Source organism: Neopsephotus bourkii, unplaced genomic scaffold, assembly GCF_033783945.1.
Source record: "Neopsephotus bourkii isolate Nb327-2 ecotype Australia unplaced genomic scaffold, CSIRO-AGI_Nbou_v1 NB_860, whole genome shotgun sequence".
In the NCBI taxonomy this organism is placed as follows: domain Eukaryota; kingdom Metazoa; phylum Chordata; class Aves; order Psittaciformes; family Psittacidae; genus Neopsephotus; species Neopsephotus bourkii.
In genome coordinates this window covers 3039221-3058583 of record NW_026901356.1, presented here as the reverse complement: position 1 = coordinate 3058583, position 19363 = coordinate 3039221, and the positions used below count along the sequence as shown (strand labels likewise).

The window sequence follows — 19363 nt, the reverse complement described above, 5'->3', positions numbered from 1 at the left end:
CATAAAAAATACAGAGGCTGCACCTGCTCAATTCCTTTCCTAAGAGCAGTCTACAACTGCAATAAATGATGCAGTTACAACTTGACTTAAATGTTTTTAAGGAAACTTGACACCAGTTCAATTTTATCACAGAACAAAAACATATCATCCATTTTAACATGGCCTCAAAAAAAAAAAAAAGAAAAAAAAACCACACACACACACAAAAAAAAAGGGAAGAAACTGTGAGGGATATTTTCATATTTTCATCCAAAATATAGACTAAAAACTTGTATGTTATGATTTACATTTACACAGCATTTTCTTCTGCCAGGGACTAAGTCCTAGCTTTCATTCTGACGCTGGGTTGTAGTACCCTTTCTCCTATGTCAGAAGAATGCTGGAGTCACTGAGCCCTCAGAGAAATAGTCACCATCCTGTTGCTATGGAGAGGCGGGATTCATGATGTATGCCTGCATGGCAGGTAGCCATGGGTATCTCACAGGACCTCTAGACCAATTTCCTCAGGCCATTTGGCTTGGAGGGAGGTGGACTAAGAGAAGAGGTGTGGGCAATCCTTGCTCTTCCCAGGTCATAAACAGCAGAAGGGTTGCTAAGTTAAATGAGTTAGCAAGGCTAGAAATAAGTATTCTTCAGACATGTACAGAGAAGAAAGTGCTGCTTCTGTAGATGGCACATGGCTTCTACACGAAACTACTCTTTTAATTTCACCACAGCAAAATAAGCCATTATTCAAAATGAACAATTAGCTGATGCAACACCTTATTCCAAATTCTTACTGCAACATCATTATTGTAGAGCTGATGTTGATGGGCTGCATGAGAGTGACATGAGGCCGTTTCATGCCAAATCAGCACATGCAGCAATGTTTCTTCATGTATTGAGGCAATACAAATTTATTTTCCTACCAGAACATTAGAAACACATGTGTTACAGTTTCCTCACAACTCTCCTTTCTATATACTGCAGCTTTTTGCAGCACATAGCATCTATCATATATGAAATTTTCCTCGAACTACCCCCAGAATTATTCTGGCAAACTCCACAATGCACACAAAGGTCACTTTGTCTCTTCGGAAATGCAGCCGCTCTGCAGTGGTAGCACAGCACACCTGCTTTTAACATACAGCAATAAAATGTCCACATTGCTGGAAAGGATAAAAAAATATATCACAGAGTACATTACTTGAGACATGAAGAGCCAGCTTTGGTAGATGGCATATTCTGTAGCTAGAAATGCTTTAAAATGAAAGGCTGAGCATCTGCTCTTTTCAGATTCACATGCACCATTTGCAGAAGGTATGACAGTAAGTGAAAGCAGAATGGATCCTTCAAACCTGATATATTTAATTAATTGACAACAGATTTGCATACCACATTAGTATTCTCAGTAGAAGATGTTGAATACAATGCAGGTAATTATTACTTCTGAGAAAGCTAAGAAAGATTTTTTTTCTGGCAGATTAAAAGAGCCATGTCAAATAAACCTACTAATGTAAAGACTTTGAACCAACAGAATCAGGTTTTTTTAATCTTGTAAGCTCTTTTCTATAGCTCTTTGAGAAAGCATATTCCACCAAAGAAAAGCTATTTCAAGTATTTTCTCAGCTAAATGTCATCCACATACCACCAGAAGAGCGTATTAGCTTAAACTTATAATATTAAACCACCTAATACAGTTTTTCTCCAAATAATCATCTATGTTTGCTATATCCCATACATTAATTTATATGCAAAACAAATTATAAGGTCTCAAAGCTGCAAGTCATATGTCTGCATCATTTTTTCACCTGAGTGAAAAGCTGACTGATCAAGTGGACCAACAGACAATGGAGCTCTTGAGCCTGGTGCAAAAGATGCCTGATCATGATGCTGGGCCTGATCTGCCCCACTGGACTCAGGTATTCTCACTTTGCTGCCAATATCTGATGTAGACCTGTGCATTAAGAAAGAAAAAAATATAGAAACTTTTGTCATTGTGACTGACAGATGAGATTCATGGCCATATGCATGCCTACCAGCTACAGCTGATGACAAGCCAGCTAGGAATGAGCTATCTGGTTTTGCTCTGGCATGACAGAAGTTTGAAGAACTGGAGAACAGTACGTCTGGAGAAGTCTGAGAACACCTTCTTTAGCTTAGTCGCTACTTTGCCAAAGCATGTTATTGCCATCTCACAGAGCCTTTGCTTGCTGCTTCAAATGCCTGTGACATGCAACACAAAACCCAAAACTTCATAGTTTATCAACACCAGACTGCAGACACTACATATTACCATAAGTATATATGACATGGTATCATATGGTAGGAGACTACTATGGCAAGTAATGTTTACTGGACTTGGGAAGTACTAACCTCATTTGAAATGGTGTGTCCCAGTTGCTTCAGAACTAAAATGTAATGGATGAACAAGAATGTCAGCAGACAGTGTCTATGTCCTGAATATTTGCATGCAGTTCTGCTGTCATTAGCAGCCAGTCAGGAAAGTCTCCTCTGGCCTTGGTTGCTACACAGTGATGCTCAGCAGGCCTGCTGTGCCTCCAACTACAGCTGGCAGCACCTAACAGAACAGCACTGAAATCTAAATTTGTTAATCCACCACAGAAGTGGGAATATTCCTGAAAAATCATTTTATAGAGTGCTTTGGTGTGAGGAAGAAGCAGAATGTATGAACTGAGCTAAGGCAATCCGGCTTTTCCAAGGGATTGGCTTCAGAAATGCGGGTATGAAATATCTGAAAGCTAGGCAGAAATCCCAGATCCATGGTACTGAGAAACATCTTGCAATTCCTCCATATCCTGTTGCAAGTCCTTACAGTTGAGACAAGCAGGGAAAATGACAGTGCAAGTTATCTATCTTACGGCTGCAATATACTGCACCATTATGTGAGTTGAGGCAAAGCATGTTTTAAAAGAAACTGGAGCCTGGATTTCCTAATTTTATTGAAAATGATTGGTTAATAGAAGACAAAATTCATTGCTACTCCTTTCCTCTTCGTATTGAAATGAAACAAAACCAACTGTACTCTGGGCTGCATCAAAAGGAGCGCAACCGGCAGGTCAAAGGAGGTGATCCTACCCCTCTACTCTGCTCCCATGAGACCTCACTTGGATTTAACCATGACAAGTGCAAGGTCCTACATCTGGGTCAAAGCAATCCCAGGCACAGCTACAGGTTGGGCAGAGAAGAGATTCAGAGCAGCCCTGCGGAGAAGGACTTGGGGGTGCTGGTCAATGAGAAAATGAACATGAACCGGCTTCAGTGTGTGCTCGCAGCCAGGAAAGCCAACCGTATCCTGGGCTGCATCAAAAGGAGCGTGACCAGCAGGTCAAAGGAGGTGATCCTGCCCCTCTACTCTGCTGTCGTGAGACCTCATGTGGAGTATTGTGTGCAGTTCTGGTGTCCTCAACATAAAAAGGACATGGAACTGTTGGAACAAGTCCAGAGGAGGGCCACGAGAATGATCAGGGGACTGGAGCACCTCCCATATGAAGACAGGCTAAGAAAGTTGGGGCTGTTCAGCCTGGAGAAGAGAAGTCTGTGTGGAGACCTCATAGCAGCCTTCTAGTATCTGAAGGGGGCCTGTAAGGATGCTGGGGAGGGACTCTTCATTAGGGACTGTAGTGATAGGACAAGGGGTAACAGGTTAAAACTTAAACAGGGGAAGTTTAGATTGGATATAAGGAGGAAGTTCTTTACTGTGAGGGTGGTGAGGCACTGGAATGGATTGACCAAGGAAGCTGTGAATGCTCCACCCCTGGCGGTGGTCAAGGTTGGGTTGGACAGAGCCTTGGGTGACATGGTTTAGTGTAAGGTGTCCCTGCCCATGGCAGGGGGGTTGGAACTAGATGATCTTGAGGTCATTTCCAACCCTAACTGTTCTGCAATTCTATGTTTCAAATTTCATTAATGTGTTTTTTTAAGTGGCTTTAAGTGCCCCTTCAGGGTTTGCCCCAGTTTGTATTACAAACAGTGGGATTTAGAGCTCCTACCTATAATAAAACAACAGATAAATACCTCCTGAGAGATGCAACAGCCACAGGACCTGTTCTGGGAGGGACAGGTGGTGGAGGAGAACCCATTACCATCTCAGGAAGCTGAGAAAATCTGTAAGCCTGTACAGGAGAGAAATAAATATTTTCTGAAACACCAATGGATCTCAGTCAAATTAAAAACCAAAAGCAAGTCAGAAATTAAGTACCTGCTTCACATGCTGGCCGACAGGAAGTTAACTTTTTGTGGCATCAATAGTAATTGCATTTTATTTTAGAAATTACAGTGCTTGGGTGATTTTCAGATGTGGGTGTAAATGTGAACAAATGAGTTCAGAGCCCAGATGAAGTCTAATTAAAATAAAGCGTATTAAACACTGTCTCTGTGACATTTGTAACCTTGCTGGCAAAACAGATCTGTTATGATTATGTGAGCATTTTCACTTCCTCCAGAAACAAAGATTTTAAAGATTCAGAAAGCATCCTCAGAGCAGCATCAAGTGAAGTAACAGCTGTCTGTGAGCAATGAATATTACAACCTCTTCCTTTCAGACTTGCAGAGATGAAAATAAAATTCTTCACAAAAAAAAACCCCAAAAAACAACCAAGCTTTGTAACATTCTAAAGCAATAACAAAGGTCTGAAAAAGTAGAGCAATTCAGAAGAACACAGGGCCAACCCACTAAGCCACAACATTAAGCATCTTGCCCATGGTAATTCTGGATTTCATCATTAATATATGTGAAGTTTGAGTAATCGCGTGAAAGAAACACACGGCATCTGAGAAATGAGATGTAGGACAAAATTTTACCTTCTAAATTCTTTGTACTGCTATAGATTAGAGGTCATAACTTTGATAAAAATACTTAAAGACAGAGGGATGATGTTTCTCTAGCACTTCGTTGACACATTTCTTCAACACGGTGCAGTTTTGGGCTGTTCTGCAGTTTTGTTGGTTTTACTGATGATGCTTCTGAGCAATGCACAGGATTAAAAATAAGATCAGAGCAATAGCAAATAAAAAATGGTGGGGAGGCTGCCCAGTATCAAGACATCAAGACAAAAACTAGAGTCCAAAGTCTGATGGTGTTTCTTTAGATCTGTAAAGAGGTATGTATGTGGTTTAGTCAGTGAAGCTCCCTCCACAAAGAGCAGAGACAGCTAGAAACACGTTACCGTGCCATGAGTCACTACCTCCTGCCTGTAGAAAGAGCCTACACCATTTTCATGATTAGCTCAGAGTTAACACCTACATTTAGGTTTGAATTTGGCAATATAAGTCCCACATTAAATATCAAAAAACACTATCTTTCAGTACTCATCTTAAATCTTACACATTTAGACAGAGTTCAAATAACTTCCTCCTCAAATTGATGCAAAACTGGGTTAACACACAGGAAGAGTAACTTCATCAAATACTAACTTTCTGATGTCAGTATCTCTAAGGGAAAAGCAATACAGATCAAGCATCTTTCTCCTGCCACTCACTGAACCCCTATTACAGCAGGGCAGAGTTGCTCAATGGCGTGTCTATGAAGGCATGTAATTTTTCCTTTCATGCCACAATGTGTCCTAATATTTACTTCCAGCATGTTACAATGGTATTCAAAGTATTTCTATATTTAGGTGGAAAAAAAAAATAATAATGAGGCAATGGTATATTCCATAGCCAGGGGTTGGAAATACTGATTTTTAATGAAAGACTTGTATAGAAAAAAGAAATACTGATTTTGCATCAAAAAAAACCCTCAATTAGATTTCTCCTAATAGTGCTGGACAGTGACTCTTCTGCATCTGCAAAGCTGGCAGGGTTCTTGCAGGCTGAAGCAAACACTTCCTCTGGCTCCACAAGCCTTTCATCCCACATCTTGCTCTCAGCATGCATTTAAGAATATGAAAGTAAGTATGAAATTAATTCTTATGAAATTAATTCCCCCCCCCGGCTGTTTGAAAGGAGCAGCACATGAGCTAATGTTTCAGAGTGGTTGGTGACTGAGTATAAGACGGTGGATAAAGACAGAGGTAGACTTGGGGGTTTTCTTGTGTATTAGTGGATGTGCTTTGGCAAATGGGTATCAAAAGAGACACTTTAAAGGATCACAGAGAACAGTTCACAGAGAGCAGAAACATGCTGTGACTTGCACTGAAAATCGGGGGAAGAGGAGAAGAAAATCAAATCACTTATTTTACTGTATACATAGGCGATGAACAATTTTGAGTGACAGGCAATATTCTGCTCATGGCTGCATGAGCATGCATAAGCCTATGCATGGGCAGATGGAATCCTGTTAAGGGGAAAATTCCTGTTAGGAGATCTGCTACACCATGCTAAGGAACAGTGCATCCAGGCAGACAGCAGCCAGCCCTCTTTGTGCTGACCTTCCACAGACACCAAAACGGATACGAGAGGATCTCCAACAACATTGCTAGAATTTCTCCAAGAATTGGGGCATTGGTGTCCTCCTGCATGCAACACATTAGTGAAAAAAATGTTCAGAGGCTAAATTAAACCAAAGATTTACTACAGATGCCTATTATAGGTTTGGATGAGCAATTAGTTTATAGGCTAACTGCTGTGATTATAAAAAAAAAGTCACTGAAATTTGTACACTTGTAAATCCAACCAGCAAAAAATAAAATAAAACAAACAAACAAACAAACAATAAACCAAAACAAAACCCTGCTGATTTCACAGGAAATTCGCCTAATTTTATTCTTCCAAATGAGTTTATCCTTAAAAAAAAAAGTTCATCACTTGTTTTTCACAAAAACAACAAAACACAACCAACCAACAACAACAAAACCAATTAAAAAATAAAACCAGCCAAACAAAAATGAAAAAGAGAAACATCCTGCATTGATTCCAAACTCTGTTTTGTTGGAAAATAAGGACATATAATAACAAAGGATATAACACTCAATGGCAGAAGTAATCACATATGAGATTCAGGACAGACTACACAGGTACCAGACTCCAGACTGGAACTGACTTTTAGGGAAGGGAAAAATAAATAATTCTTGGTTTGGACAGGTAACATCCTGCCCCACATAACAACATGCCAGTGCTCAAGTACCTCTCATTTCCAAAGCTGCAGCTCATCAAGCAGACACCTTTCCTATGTGCCAGCCACCTCACCTCCAACATTGCCTGTGGCAACACCTTCCCCGCGGCTAGAGGTGTTTCAGGCAGGGCAATGGCTGTTTAAGTGCAAAGAATGACAATTCTTCCATGGTTTTTCTACCTACGGGTCACTTCCCACACACATCTCAGCTGGGTATTTTCAATTCCAACCCTCTGTCGCCATCTGAGAGCAAGCCAGTACATGGTGTGGTTAAAGTACAGCTCGCATTTGTGAAACTGATACACAACACACTATAAATTAACAGCCTTTATCCAAAGTCCAGCACCTTGTGCCTGTCCACATCTGTGGCCACTGACTATCTGCAGGGAATTTTTTAACACTATCTTCAAAACACCAGAAAGATAAGGAAATGCTTAAAGGTGCTAAACACAAAGGTGATTTAGAAGAGTAATTATTTGTATCTGAAGTCTTAGAAAGCAAACAGTGACGCATTCACCAAAAAAATATGGCTGTTACATTAAAAGAAAAAAAAAACAATGTTTTGCCGTATAATAAATTTTATTTCATTTTAGAAGGATCCTCTGAAGCGTCAAAGTAGTTTGACTAGCCATTAGCTGTCTCTTAAGTCTGTAATCGAATTCTAACCACAAAATATGATTATATGATCTATGAAGTTCATCGGACCAATTTCAAAGTGCCAGAAACAACCTTTAGCAAGATTTAAACAGCACCAGCCTGAATTTTTGCAGGCAGTGCCATTGGCTTTCATAGCAGAGAAACAGCACCCTTTAATGTTGGTGGGGTTTTTTATTGTCTTGTAAGGAAGTCAATATTAATAGTTATTTTGAACTGAGATCATTATTCTGCACTAGTAAGGGACTCAGTTTGAAATGCATTCTTTAAAAAAACATCAATTTGTGACCAAAAAATGCCTTAAAATGAGCAACTTTTCACACTGATATTGATATATGGGCTATTTCTCATTGGAAAGCAATCATCTCTTGTTCAGATTTGTACCTGACATGTAAGAAGGAAAATATGTTGTTGAGTTTCACAATACTGTGTGTGGGAATTTAGAGGTAGTTACCCATTCCAAGGGTGTGCATAATGCTACTGCAACTGCTGTTTTTATACCTACAAAGTTCCATTTATAATTTGCACCCATGGATTTAAGTTCTTAATTCCTTTATTAACTCTGTGACATAAGGACATGTTAGCCATAATTGGAGGCTAGAAAATGAAGGGTAAAGAGTGACTTATATAAAGTTAACCAAGACACCTGTGGAATTAAACCATATAGGGTCCCAAGTCTATAGCTATAATGCAAGATTGACAGTAACAGCCCACATTTCAGGTCACTCTGACTACTGCTCTTGGTTCACTCTCTTGCTCTTCAGTGATGGACCTTGTCCAGAAGCATTGGGTGTTGTGTGCCTACACAGTTTTTCTACAAAACCAGACTGCTTCCTAATATACATTCATTGAAGAGAAAACATGCAGGCATGGTTTTGATCTGCTGAACAGCCTGGAGCTTAGCGCAGGCTGTTCTTTCAAGCACAATTTAGACAAGATAACCTTGCTACTAAAATAGATACTGAGTATTCCTGCAAGAGACAGGTATGGGTAAAAATACATACACATACCCCTTTACCCATACTTATTTAACATAATGGCAGCTTTACATCTGGTTTTAAGCATGGAAACAGGACTACTTTTAAAAATGTGTCTCAGAGCAGCATATTACAGTATACTAAAGAGAAGTTTCACTTACTGGTCTTGGTAAACTGTACTGATACACTTCTGGTCTGTATGTAGGTACCCACTGTACCCCTGCTCTAGGCCGGGTCATGGTACCAGGTGCACTGGTCACAACCTCGGAGTAGGGCAAGTGTGGTGCGGAGCTGTAAGCCTCCTGCCTGCTCTGTCCTCCATGGCCCGCAGAGGCCAGGCTGAAAGCCTCTTCCAGAAGCATGTGCATCTGCTGCCGAACCTCATCGATGGAGGGCTGAGAACTTAAAGTTGAGGTCTCTGAGTGGCCCTTGGCCTGACGGGACCTGGCGTAGCCCCGAGGCTCATTGACACAGTCGACATTAGTTTCTTCTATAATTTCAGGCTCAGTCTGTTGGATGGAATAAAAGCACACATACTTAAAAAGCTTTACAAGACAGTAATTGTGCTGCTCCACACAAAACAATCTCAAGCACAGATGTAATGTATACAGTCAGGAGCTGTGACAATGTAGACACATGACAAGTATTGCAAAGGAGTATAATAGCCTTTTATAGCCTGCATTGTTTGCTGCAAAAACTATCAGGGACACTTTGTAGCAGATTAAATTGTTAATGATTCACATCTTAAAAGCAATTAGAATTAATGTTTACATTCTTTTCTTAGTTGATAGTATCAATGGGAGCACAACTGTGCCAGGAGGAGCATGGCTCTCTATATAGTACCACAACCACAAAGGACCCTTTACAAGGGACCACTTGCTACAGCTACAGAGACTGAAACTCTATTTCCATTCTCACACATTAAGATTTCAGGAGAATTAAAGTTTTGGTGTTTTCCTGAACTTTATAACTGAGTGAGGACCGCTAACAATGATGCCACAAACTAGGTCCTCTCCCCTGCAGAATCCTGACCCAGCTTGGTCATCTTACCTAGCCATCAAAGAGTAACTGCACAAAAATCTATCTAAACCTAATGTAGGAACATGTGAGTGAAGCATCCAGGTAGTACTTGGGCAACTTAACTTGAACAGTTACTTTTAGAGTAATTCCTTTTGTACAGATAAATGCAAACAGAAATCACCCCCTGGATTTTTTTGTGTAATTCCAAGACAGAAACAAACATCATATTGTAAGAACTTGATAGTAAATCTCTAACTTAATCTATATTCTGTAAGATTGGCTTTACATGCTCTAGTTTTAAAAAACACATTTTAAACAGGCAACCTGAAAAAAGGAACCAATTCTTTATAACTCTTTAAATATCAGTAAAATGAACTTAAAATGCTAGGATAACTGGCATGAAGAACAGGATACATATCTCCTATATAGCATGTGGTTAGAATTGTATTAGCATTTTAAATAGCCACAAATAAATGAATACAACAGGATATTCTTATTAAAAATTCCAGCACTATCCTAATAATGTACCTGACCGCTCTGTAGATCCTAGTGTGGCATACTTTTTTTTCCCCATGTAATAGTGCTTTCCTACACCTGACTAGATAAGCAACTGTGCCCCTAACCTTCTACAAGTTACGTATGGTCATATACACTATAGGATAGTCATAGTAGATATTTCTTCATTTGCCGTAGAAAATATCAAGTTGGCTTTCTTCTGTTATCAGCCATTCAAAGAGTTACTTGTTAGCCTAAAACACTATAATTTAAATAAAATAGCTTAGGTGTTACAAGCATAGTTATATTTTGTACTTAATGAAAATATAGTAATAAGGAAAACTATTACAATAATTAATAATTTGCATATTAGAATTCAACTGTCATTTATATGATTATAGTTACACGGTATATTATACAAACTCAAAACCACAACTCAGTTCCAGGCTTCCTAAGCAGTATACAGTAAGACTCTGGGAGGAGCAATATAACTGCAACAAGTTGTCTCAAACCGGAAAACTTTGTAGGAAATCTTCAGCTAAATAGTTTCCCTTAATTTTCTTCCTGTGTTTTGATTCCATTGTTATTTGTGGTGTTACAGTAAATAAAAATCAGGTAAATTTTAGAAGCCTGACTATAAAATGCAATAGTAGTTTCTATGTGTGCAACCAAGAGTCTCTGAAATCATATTGTCCCAACTGATGATTAATAACCATGATTCTTCTATTCCATCATATCTATAAAAACATCAGTGAATGGAATCCCATAAGAGACCTGCTAGTATCCAATGCTGAAATTAATCAGGTTCTCTACTACAACCCCTTGGTGAAGCCATTAGGCTTCTATAGTGTCTAAAATATCTCTTATAAATAAAGAATGCATATAAGCAGTCAACATTAAGTCAACCTTGATTTATCCATATAAAAGTTGTCATGAAGACTTTGGAGGAGACTGGTGATCATTACTTTTCCTCAATTTCAATTCATCCTTTCCCTTTCTGATGCATGTCTTTCGCTTTCCTATCAATTGAAACATGCAAATATCATAAATAGATGCCATTGTACATTAACATTACCATTATAAAAATTCAGATATTGTTCATACACAGTTATTGCATAAAACAAAGAAATGAAATTACATGAAGAAGGAAGAGAAAATCCTGTATAGAGATAGACTTTGTACACTTTGGCATAACTCTACTGCAGCAACTATATCAGTAAAATTCTTCATGTGGACATTAATCTGTTGAAGTTTTTGAGTTGCATTAATTTAGCCATGTCAATAAAATTATTGCTGGTAAATTCTTTTGCAGATTGATCTGAGCTACATATTATAAGGCTGTTTTTTTCCTTTGACACCAAAACCAGCCTAAATATTTTCTTCCATTGTCCGAAGCTCATTAGCAGTCTAGAGGTTCTAGATTTTTTCTTTGTAGCACTTGTTCTACTCACAATTGTCTGTGAATGTGTTGGAAGTAATGAACGTGTTGATAAAGTCTCCTTAGTCTGCTTTCTAGGTGAAGATGATGATAGTAAACCCTGTTAGCATTATTTAAAATGGAGAGATAGGTACTGTTCAGTAATAATCTATTTATAAAGATGCTTTAAAGGTAAATAATATAGTCAGAGTCAGAACAAACAGCATGTAACTATTGGCCTGTGTGATTTTTAGCTCTAGAAACAGAACTATGATTCAGAGCAATAGCACAAAAATCATTATAGGGAATGAAATATCAGAAAACCATAATTGAAGTACTAGAAATTTTTTAGGTAAGAGAAACCAAAAATACATAAATAAAAAAAAACATAGTGTGGAATGGCAGATTTCTGAGCTCTTACTTCCCTCTCCTATTTAAAGAGCAAAGCAAAATCATCACAGACTCTCGTGATTTGGGTGTGCACATGAGTCTAGCAGTTCTTCAGGAGTTTTCTTAAAGGATATGGGGTTTCTTAGTCTCCTTAAAATAAAATAAGCCATTTTTCATTGTTGGGAAGATAAACCTCAACACATTACCAACCTGAGCATACTGGTTACAATAACCCTCTCTCCCACCACAAAAAACACCAAACAAAAAAAACCCCAAACTCAATAACAATGAAACAACAAGCAAATGAAAAACAACAATTTGTTAATCTGTAAAATTATCTCATTACTTGGTTCATGAACTTAATTATTTGGAACTGCTTCTAAAACAAGTATTGGTATTCTTTGGCAGGACTTGCTGCTAAGTAACATACTGGGAGGAAAAGGTTAGCAAGAGTCTGAGTGGTCTGGAACCTCTAGAATGACAAAGTGGATGTCAAAAAGCAGTACCAGATGTTACTAGATGAAAAGGAAAGGACAGAGGATTCAGCATAAAACCCAGCACTTTTTCAGAGTCTTTTCCCACCCATTTTCAGAGGTCAGATTTCCAGAGGTGTTTAGTTGCACCATTGGTGAGATCCATATGAATTCCGTGCATAAATATGGATAGGAGCTTGCCTGTGGGTATCCAGGGAGACTAAGCCTGTCAGACACTAGGCACAGCTTGAGAAGCCTCAGACAGGACTGAGGGAAACCAGCCCACGCTGCAAGTGGAGGCTTGGGTACTAAATTTCAACATCCTCTCCCATTTCCCCCAGGCATTTTTCTACTTTCAGATGAGAAATACATTCAGAATTAGAAGAGGTGCACTGCAGTGAATCTGCAGCACATCAGGCAAATGGAATTTTATGTAAGTGACCAGTAAAAACACTGTCACTGACAGCTCCCCCAACTGCAACAACAGAAACAGGTGAAAGCAAATTTGTGTGTGGTGTGCACAGAGCTCAGAGTTTATCATGACTTTTAGAGTACTTCAGAATCTGCACAAGCTCGTTAATCTACTGTCAAGGATTTAACAAATTTCCCTTAAAATATACTTTATAGAGAGTATATATAATATATTTAATTACAATTAAAAAACCTTCTGCTAACTATTTATGGCATATTAATTTTGAACTAATAACATGAGGCCATGCCTACTCCTGGAATGTTTTCAACTTTAACTTCAGAAAAATATCACCTGTGAAAAAACAGCTTTTATTAGCATACTAAAATATTCCCTTGCTTTCTTGAAACATGATTTTCAGGATACTGAGGGAAGAAGGCTGACTTGACAATTTTTTTATCTAAGAAAGCTTGAAAAATAAAGGAAATATTGTGAGGAAATCTTTTTGCAAAATGTAAAGCCTATTTCAACAGGTTATACCTTTCTTTTTCCAGGCTACAGTGATGTATTCTGATGCCTCAAAGCAGTGCACCAGTATCTCACTCACATGGCATGAAAGGACTCGTGCAATCTGATGGGAAGCATCCACATGCAGGAAATAATTTAAGGAATATGACACCAACAACAAGCTGTGAAGAATTCTGTAAAGGATTTAAACTTCCCTTGACACATCCCCTGAACTTGGCACATTCCTTCACCTTGCTAAAAATGCATCCCTGACAGCCGAGAGAGAGTTAAAAACCAGCTTGTTTAGAGGATGAACTCCCTTATTTTCCAGACTGGTTTAGACCTTTTTTAGGGACTGATCTTCAGGGTTTGCTAAACTATAACTTTTTCCATACCTAACACAGGACTAAAAAATTCTACATTACCCCAGCGTTGGGGGCTATTTTTATCCTCATTCTGGGTGCACACAGTGTCAGCCTGCACCCACTGTGTGTTGACACTGCATGAGACAACTCATCTGCGTTGTGCTGGCTGCGTGAGTTCCTTGGACCATAAACCAGCATCTCCTCTGTCTGGTTTTGACATTTATCTATGCAAAACTCTCCGCATTCTGACACAGTAAGACGACACTATCTTTTCCTAGCTAGGGGATTTCCACAGAACACTGACATCTGGGTTTCAGTGAAATTCCCAAAACTTGGCTGTTCATTCCTCTGACTCAAGAGAGCAGCACCAGGGCTACAGAACAAACACGAGATTTTAACTGCAGTGAAAAAAAACCCCAAAGGCCCAGTATTATGTCAGTGGATTAGCTCTTACAAGAACTATCTAAATTCAAAATTCAACACTTTGGCAAACAATGAGTTTCAGGGCAAATGTTTTGTTTGCATTTCAGACTGCAAAATGATGTACAGCCATAAAGTTTATGAGAGCCTGTGCTTTTGAGTATCCTGAGCTCTTTTCAGGATGTTGAGTGCATACAAAGTACTGTAACGTTAAGCTCCCAGTGCCACTTTGGCTTGTAGTTTACCAAGAGTTACCTGGTTTTAGGAGTAAGTTAAGACCTTGCTGAGAAAATTTCACTACATATATCTGATAAACTCACATCATATCCACTGTTACGGATTCCTCGCCTAGGTCTTTCTCGAGTCACAAGAAGATCCATCTCAGTTTCTCCTGGGCTAGGGCTGTTCAAAGACTGCCTGCTTCTGTATACAGAGTTCTTCAGTGGTTGCCTAGAAAATGTGAAACAAGAAAACAGTAAAATGAAAACAAAAAGAGACAGGTGGCAGTTTTCAATACTTACCTTTATTGTAAAATGATGGGGTTTATAAAAATGCCACTTAATAATAGGATATTCTATCTATGTGCATGTAAGTGATAGAAATCAGTAATATTTTTCAAGAGATCATTAATTTTGTTTACTCTCAAAAAAAATAAAGCCACGTAAAAGACACGAACATCATATGTGGAAGCTTTTCAGACTAAGTATGTCCCAGGAAGATATGAGAACACTTTTGACCTCAGGTGATATGATCCAAATTCATAAAAAATAAATAGGTGCTATTATAAAAAAGTAATAAGGCCATCCACACACTCAGCTGAAGAGCAGGGATTCTGGTTGCTGATTCTGAGAAACAAGCAAGGAGCAGAATAACGCTCCACTGAAACAAACACCCAACGAAAGTGAACAGGAAGAGACAGGAGTGGGAGGGAACTGCTTGCAAGATGCCATTTTAAATAGCCAGTTTGGTAACTGGCCACAGCTTTATCAAAGAGCTGTACTCCCTGGGATTAAACTACCTCCTGCTGGAAGCACTGGCAAAGGCACCCCTAGGTGTTGAGACTTCACCACTGTGTGCTCAGAAGCAAGGGGAAGCAAATGTAATAGAAAAACAGACTATAGATCAATACCCCAAATAGCCTGTAATCTTTCCAGTGCAACCATTTCTCCCCTTGTTGGTTGTACAAAATCAAATATAGCATTCCTCTGTAAGACATATATCCCTGCGTAAATGCTTCAGGAGCGGTTGCCAAAACGTGCTATGGGAACTTGATGTTTCACCAAGCTGCATCTTTTAAGAAGGCTACATCTAAACCAGAAAATTTTAAGAAATGTTGCTCTTACAGTGTATCTGGTCATTACTCCCTCTCTTGCATACCCCAGAGAAGCGCTCCTCCTCCCCCCCCTTGTAGATCAATAACAGATCAAATAATGGCACGCCAGCTTCATTTATTAACACGGTAATCATGCTGTTGTTGTATAAAGTTATCTTTGCCTAGCCATGCTATTTTTCTGTTTTGTGCAGTTATTCTCTTCAAAATATTAAAAGTAGATATATGATGGGATATATTGTCTCTTCCTCTGGCACTTGAAAACAGCAACTCTTAACTAACCCTCACAGACTGACTGGAAACATACACTTATTCCTTATTTTCTCAAGGTTGCCTTGAGTAGCTGGTGCTACCCAAGTAGTGGTGTTGTAGTAATATTGTGTGTCAACATTACTTTAGTCAGTTACTCATGAGAAGTAAAAACGTTCTTAGTGCATCACATTCATCCAAGTACATTTTTACATTAGAAAAGTTAAAAAATTACAAGTATTTTTGCCTTTTAATCAAATCTTAGCAAAAGATTGCTGCTGTGCTAACGGGTTCAACACAGTGGTGCCATGATTTTGACACTACAGCAAGGGAGGTTTTCAAAGGCACAGCATAGCAGCCTTTCAGCCATGACTGATAAATTTGTGGGAATTACAGAAGATTCAAAAGGGGCTATTGAAAGTAGAAGGCTTGGGTGAGTTTTCCAACATCCTCTTATGCTTGCCAGGTAACTTGAAAGAAAATATAATCTCATGTTAAGATTTGATTGAAGGGCAAAAAATGCTTGCATTAAAGTTAGGTGAGGCTGTGGCTGAGAGCCCTGTTTGACTTAATAAGTGGTGTAAAAATAAGATCTCTGAAGTGAAATGGTTTGGGGACTGCCTGAATAATTGCAAAGAAAAAGATCTACTACAATATTTCAGCTATTGAAAAAATTCTGTGACATAAGAGGAAACCACATTAAGTAGACTGTGCCACTGAACAATTACTACGACTTCATGGTTTAACATCTTAAGAATTATCAGCAAAATGGAAAGACAACACAGTCTAATTCACTGATAAGAAACAATTCTTCAGATATTACAGATATGCTTAACAGAACTTTTTGCCTTGACAGATTAGAGCAGCAGAAACTGGTTTGCAGAAATGCAGAAAGACAGACATCTCCATGACCAGAGAGGATAAAACACAGGACAAAAAAATATCAGTTTCACACTTCTGTTTAAGCTAAGGGTTCAGGCACATAATTTTAATGTAACTTTCAAAACCTTCTGTGTGACTTAAAGTCACTCAGATCTTTACGCACGTTTTTGAAAGTCCCAAATGCACTGCCAAAGCAGAAGGAAAGCAGAGGTTTTGGAATAAATTTCCCCTATAAAAATACCATTGCGTAAAGTGCCTTATCTTGTTTCTTCTAAGACAATGTGTTCAGTATTATCAGAAAACACAAGGAGCTACGTTATGCTAAGGCTAATCAGATCTGACAACCTTTATGTTCCTACATTAAAGGTCTCTAGAATTTCATGCATGTTTTACAATAGAGCCATAAATACTTAGTTGATGCAGTTGTGATATATTTTCTAAGGGATTCAAGTATACAGCTCTCTAATATATGCAGATACTTGACCTGATTTAAAACTATTAAAGAAATTCCCAGAATAGTTCATATCATCAGAAGGCTCTTAAAAATTGCCTTGAGATTACCAATTAGCTCATTTAAGAGAGCTTTATTAATGAGAAAGGAGGTATGAATGCTAACAACTGGCATTCAAAAAGGGTTCTTAAGTGCCTTCTGGGAACAACCAGAACATTTCAAAACAGAAATTTTATGGTACAGAAGACTCACAAGGTACTAAGAGCACAAAGCTGTTTGTTCTTGAACCAATCAAATTACTTAGTAACAATGTCTTGAAAACCACATTTAAATATAGCTTAAAACAAATCCAAAACGTAAAGGTGATCTTGAGTAATGTAATCAAAGGCAACTTCATTTTCTGATGTGTTTTGGAGATGCTGTAGTAATGTGATTTAAGTTAGTGGAATATATACAAAACAGAAAAGAGTATAATAGACCTTCTCTCTAGAAACTAAATTTTTTTCAGGTTTTAATTGCTGTAACTGTAATGTAGAAACAATGATTGAAAGCAGAAAATGTCAGAGATCAAATCTTTTCCATTTTATGCTAGCCCAGATTGTTTTAAAAGCAATTTTATTTTGTTACAAAAATACAATTTTATTGATTCATAAACCCACATTGCCTTGTAGTATTATTCAAGGTTTTCCTCCAGCAGTGTGCTGGTTTAGCCACTTTTAGTTAGAAAAATGAAGATAATAATGCTGTTATATGTGTTACACCATATCAAGTTCAGTTCCAAGTCTTAGTATACGAATTTTAGCTAGACTTTGGAACTGATTTGTTTGCAAACATCTGCAACATCTGTGAAGTTCATTAAATGCTTTGTGTCTTTACAGAAAGAGCATCAGAAATTATTCTTCTCTCTTCCTATGTAGTGACAGAGACTGTATATTTAACAAGTAAATCTGGCAGTCAGTCTTTTGTGGTTCAGCTACGCAATGCAATCGTTCCTGTACAGCAGTATACCTGCCTTCAAGCAGTTTATATCCTGCCAGTGATCACTATCTCAAACAGTCTGTGACAGGTTTACACAACACATTGGAAAGCATGCAGAAAAAATGTATTTCGGGACCTTTCGGTACATTGGCACATGAACAAGCAAACATCAGTATACTGAACAAAAAGCAGACGGCTAGCATTAAAGCTTCATGTGTCATGTTTCCTACATGACATGTGATGCGTAATAAACATTCGAAGTAATACAGTCCTTCACTATGTGTGCAGCACGCGGTCATACCAATGTTTCTACTGTTCCATCTTTACCTTCTGGGCAAACCATGCAGATAGAGCAGGACTTTTGTGTTCTGAGGGGTCAGTATTTTACTTTTCAATGCATTTGGAGCAGTTTATTCCTCCCACACTGGAAAACTGCACAAGGAAATGATGCCCCAGACTCTCCAGCAAGTATATAACATACAGTTAAGCCAGCATCTTTTTTCCTCATTGACCAGCAAAACCCTGGGAAACGGCCCATCAAGGTCAGTATCCCGCAGTCATTTAACTCTTAGATCTGTTGAAGTTCATCTGGTCACAGCTTTCACCCATATTCTGAGCCAAAACTGCTTTTATATTTCCCATTACAGTCTTTTTCATCCCTGTGCCCCAAGGGTAACTGCTGAAGTTGCACTGTGTGCAAAGACTGTGTCACCACCAATGCTTTGACTGCAGTCATGATTTGTGATCATAGGAAAAACTTGGTCTGAACTTCCCAGGAGATGAGATGCAAGAATGTGCCTCCAGGCATGAGGGCCATTTCCAGAGGAAATGTAATTCAGTATCCCTTTTTCTCACATGGATGTCATGGTTTAAACTCTGTCAGCCATGTAGTCTCATTTGCTCACTCCCCTCCTTCCCTACCCCCTGCTCCCAGAGGGATGGGGAGGAGAATCGAAAGAATGTAACTCTCATGGGTTGAGATAAGAACAGTCCAGTAACTAAGGTATAACACAAATCACTGCTGCTACCACCAATAATAATAATGATAAGGGAAATAACAAGGGAAGAGAATACAGTACCACCCACCGACCAATAATACCCAGCCCGACCGAGCAGTGAAGTCGCCCTTCCAGGTAACTCCCAGTTTACATACTGGGCATGACGTGCTGTGATATGGAATACCTCTTTGGCTAGTTTGGGTCAGGTGTCCTGTCTCTGCTGCCTCCCAGCTTCCCCTCCTCCCTGGCAGAGCATGAGACTCACGAAGTCCTTGGTCAGACTCAACATTACTG

At 38.8% G+C, this 19363-nt stretch overlaps 1 protein-coding gene across 4 annotated transcripts in view; it reads right to left on the bottom strand.

The window, feature by feature from the left end:
* KIAA1549L (KIAA1549 like) overlaps positions 1–19363 on the bottom strand; it is a 120859-nt gene that overhangs the window by 8388 nt on the left and 93108 nt on the right. For all 4 annotated transcript variants that reach the window (XM_061356646.1, XM_061356647.1, XM_061356648.1 and 1 more), the window contains exons 16-19: positions 14502–14631; positions 8847–9194; positions 4018–4115; positions 1791–1936 (exon numbers count right to left, since the gene is read on the bottom strand). In XM_061356646.1, coding sequence (XP_061212630.1) covers positions 1791–1936; positions 4018–4115; positions 8847–9194; positions 14502–14631 — 722 coding nt within the window. The remainder of the gene's footprint in view (positions 1–1790; positions 1937–4017; positions 4116–8846; positions 9195–14501; positions 14632–19363) is intronic.